The following is a 3,383-nucleotide window of genomic DNA, read 5'->3' on the forward strand; positions in this document are numbered from 1 at the left end:
ATTATGATTTATTTATTTATTTTATAACTCAACTTTATAGAAATCTGATAATTTAAATTTTAATATAATATTAAAATCTATCAATCATAATGATTATTCAATAGTTAATATTATACATCAAATTTAATAGTATTATTTTGGAGAGAATATATCATAAAAAACTCTTCACCTTTCAAAACTTTTTTTAATTGGATTAAATTTTAATTCATTTAATCAAATTTACATCATATTTAAATTTTAAATTGTTTTTTAAAAAATTTAATAAAAATTTACTACTAATATAAAATAAATTTACCCCATCATGGGATAACAATTAAACACTTCTCATTTTCTAATCCACCTTGTTCATCTTATCGAAATCACACTTCTCCTTTTAATATATCCTAAGCCTTTTCATACAAAACCCAAAAAAAGAACAAAGTTTTACGGTCTAATAAATAATAACTTAAGCACAAAGATATATAATAACCCACTCAAAAATGAGCTGTCGGTATATAAAAGCAAGATGAGAACATTACATAAGCATACACACATAAAGTATCCATATATATAAACAAATTGTTTTTGACTGCTTATAGTTATATGAATATAGACATCAATTCAAACATAATCTCTTTTTTTTCTCTCTCTATCTATCTCAATCTCTAACTAGAACACCGACAAAGTACACGAATGGCCAAAAGACTTGCAACTAGGTGTTACTTAATTCTATTTTGCCTCTCTCTTCCACCTCTTAGTCAAATCAAAAACCAAAAACACATGTTCTTAGATGTGAACACAAGTAAATATTCTATTGAATTAAAAAATAAAAGTAGAAAATGGTGTTCGTGTATCTCTGTACATGGTGGAACCAAGAGAAATTATTATACTATAATAATACTATTGGACTATTTAAATGGGGGCTGTTAAATTTTAGCACCACATGTTATATTTCTATATTATAACTATAAATTATTCGTTACATTCTCAATATCATCTCAAAGTGTATTTAAATAACATGTCACATAGTTTTATTTTCAACATAAGTTTTCATACGAGAATTTGTGACAGAAAAAAAAAATAGCAACGTTGTTTACATGTCCTTGTTAACGGTGGCGCATCAAAGAGGCTCAGGTGAGTTCACCGGATTCACGGTGAAGCACGACGGTGGCGATCACGACGAAGGTGGTAATGATGGTGGAAATTTCAACCAAATGCAGGGTGGTAGTTCAATGGTTTCAGGGTATAATGGTGATAGAGAAAGAAATGAAATGGTTTCAGCTCTTACACATGCTGCATCGTCAGGGTCTTATCAAATGGGTAATAATAATGAATGGATTCAAAGAAGTGGTTTTCCTTTGATATCAAGTTTTGGAAATGCATCATCTTCTTCATCTTCATTTTATTCTTCGGGTTCGGGTTCGAGTTCGGGGTTATTCTTACCTTCTGGATCATGGATTGGTCACAAAAGAGAACGTGAGGAAGAAAGTAGTGATTCTAATCAGTTTATAACACAAACTGTTCCTAAACTCTTTAGAACTGTTATGGTACCTTCTCAAGGACAAAGAGAATCATCTTCATCATCAGGTAAACTTCTTTTACTTTTTTCAAATTCGATTCTCTCAAGATGCAGTAAGGTGACACAACACAACTGTAAGATTGTAACACTATACTGCAACTCAGAGAGAATTAAATTAGTTTTTTCTTTCATTTTTTTCTTCTTCAAAGTTCAAACCATAAAATAAAACACTATTGTTTCATTTTTTGTTCTCAAATTTATATGAATAGCCAAAAATGGTGTAAACCATTATTAGCATTAAGTTAAACTAATCTAGCCAATTTATTAGTTTTGTTAATGACATACCAACTTTGTCTTCACAAAACCATGCACAATGAATCTATATTTAAGTATTCACTATCTTATATTGCATGCATCAAATATATTTCATTTTTAATTATTTTTTGCCATTTAAAATATCTTTTTCTAATAAAGTTACAAAATTATACTATTCATTAAAAACATGTTAAACATACTATCAGGGTCAGGGTCGTCTTTTACTTTTTTATTTTCAGTCAATCAAATAACCTAAATTTAATCAAACTATCATTTTTCTATTTAACTAGTAACCGAAGAAGCTCCGGTCACAACGGCCATAGCCACCGCGACATCAACACCGGCAGTCGAAGAAAGCGGCGAGAGACGAAGAAGATACAGAGGTGTTCGACAGAGACCATGGGGAAAATGGGCAGCAGAAATAAGAGATCCACACAAAGCAGCAAGAGTCTGGCTAGGAACATTTGACACAGCAGAAGCAGCAGCAAGAGCTTACGACGAAGCCGCATTGAGATTTCGAGGAAGTAGAGCGAAACTCAACTTCCCCGAAAATGTCAGATCAATTATTCCGCCGCAGCCACGGCCACAACCACAGTCACTGTCGCAACTTCAATCTTTTCCGGCCGCCGTAGTTCCCTCTGGATCACCACAGCCGGCATTTCAAAGTTCATCTGACTTGATCAGAGACTATTTGGAATATTCTCAGATTCTTCAAAGTTCAGGCGATTTTCAGCTACAACAAATGCAGCAGCAACAACAACAATTGCAAGCTTCGAATTTGGTTCAACAATGGTATTATAATTCACAATTCTCAGCACTTCAATCTTCATCAGCTTCATTTTCACCATCTACTCAACTTTCTGATTCCTCTGCTTCATTTCCTCTGTTTTCTAGTCAACAAATGGGATTTTTCCGCCCGCCCGAAAATCGTCCGCCTGAGGGCGGACACGGCAGAGGATCGGTGTTTCCGCCGACAACTTGGTCAGATACTAGTGCTCATCCACCACCACCTTATGGTTGATCGATTTGATAATAGTCACAAAGTTGTGACTCTTGATATTACACACACAAAAAGTAATATAGTTGTCAATAATATATTTAAATTTTTTTAAAAATTTAGTTGACACTATAGTTAAGTTTCATTCATAGGTTTTTGTTTGTTTATGTTTTTTATATTATTTTTCCATCTCCATACACATGTATGAAAAAAATGAAAGAGAAAAAAAGTGTATCTTTATTTTGGTAATTCATTTTTAGATGAAAGATAATTCTTGAAACCATCCGTTTTTGATTTAGAGTTTAAAGATATTGCACAATAATATAAAAAATATTATACATATAATTAATTAAAATAATATTATAAAAAATGTAATTTAGTGGGATAAACATCTTTTATCAATTGATAGTGTACAAATATTTTACCGGAGCATATTCCTTTTTCTTTTTACTTTAGCGTTGTATTTCTATTATAAATTGTTACTGTTATTGTAAAGAAGGTTATTTGGAAATAGGATAACCCTTTTTATTAAAATATCATATTTATACTACTATAGTTGATTTGTGACTAAAT

General features: G+C 31.5%; 1 protein-coding gene across 2 annotated transcripts; it reads left to right on the plus strand.

Annotated features, from left to right (window-relative positions):
• The first annotated feature begins 843 nt into the window (after positions 1–843).
• LOC127127635 (ethylene-responsive transcription factor ABR1) lies at positions 844–3,090 on the plus strand. Of its 2 annotated transcripts, XM_051056903.1 has the most exons (3): positions 844–1,566; positions 2,104–2,605; positions 2,708–3,090. In XM_051056903.1, the coding sequence occupies exons 1-3, from the start codon at positions 1,077–1,079 to the stop codon at positions 2,832–2,834; spliced, it is 1,119 nt and encodes a 372-aa protein (XP_050912860.1). In that variant the 5' UTR covers positions 844–1,076; the 3' UTR covers positions 2,835–3,090. The 2 variants fall into 2 exon arrangements, with proteins under 2 accessions (XP_050912860.1, XP_050912854.1); XM_051056897.1 differs by having other exon boundaries at positions 849–1,566; positions 2,104–3,090.
• Positions 3,091–3,383: the final 293 nt, after the last annotated feature.

Source organism: Lathyrus oleraceus, chromosome 1, assembly GCF_024323335.1.
Source record: "Lathyrus oleraceus cultivar Zhongwan6 chromosome 1, CAAS_Psat_ZW6_1.0, whole genome shotgun sequence".
Lineage (NCBI taxonomy): Eukaryota > Viridiplantae > Streptophyta > Magnoliopsida > Fabales > Fabaceae > Lathyrus > Lathyrus oleraceus.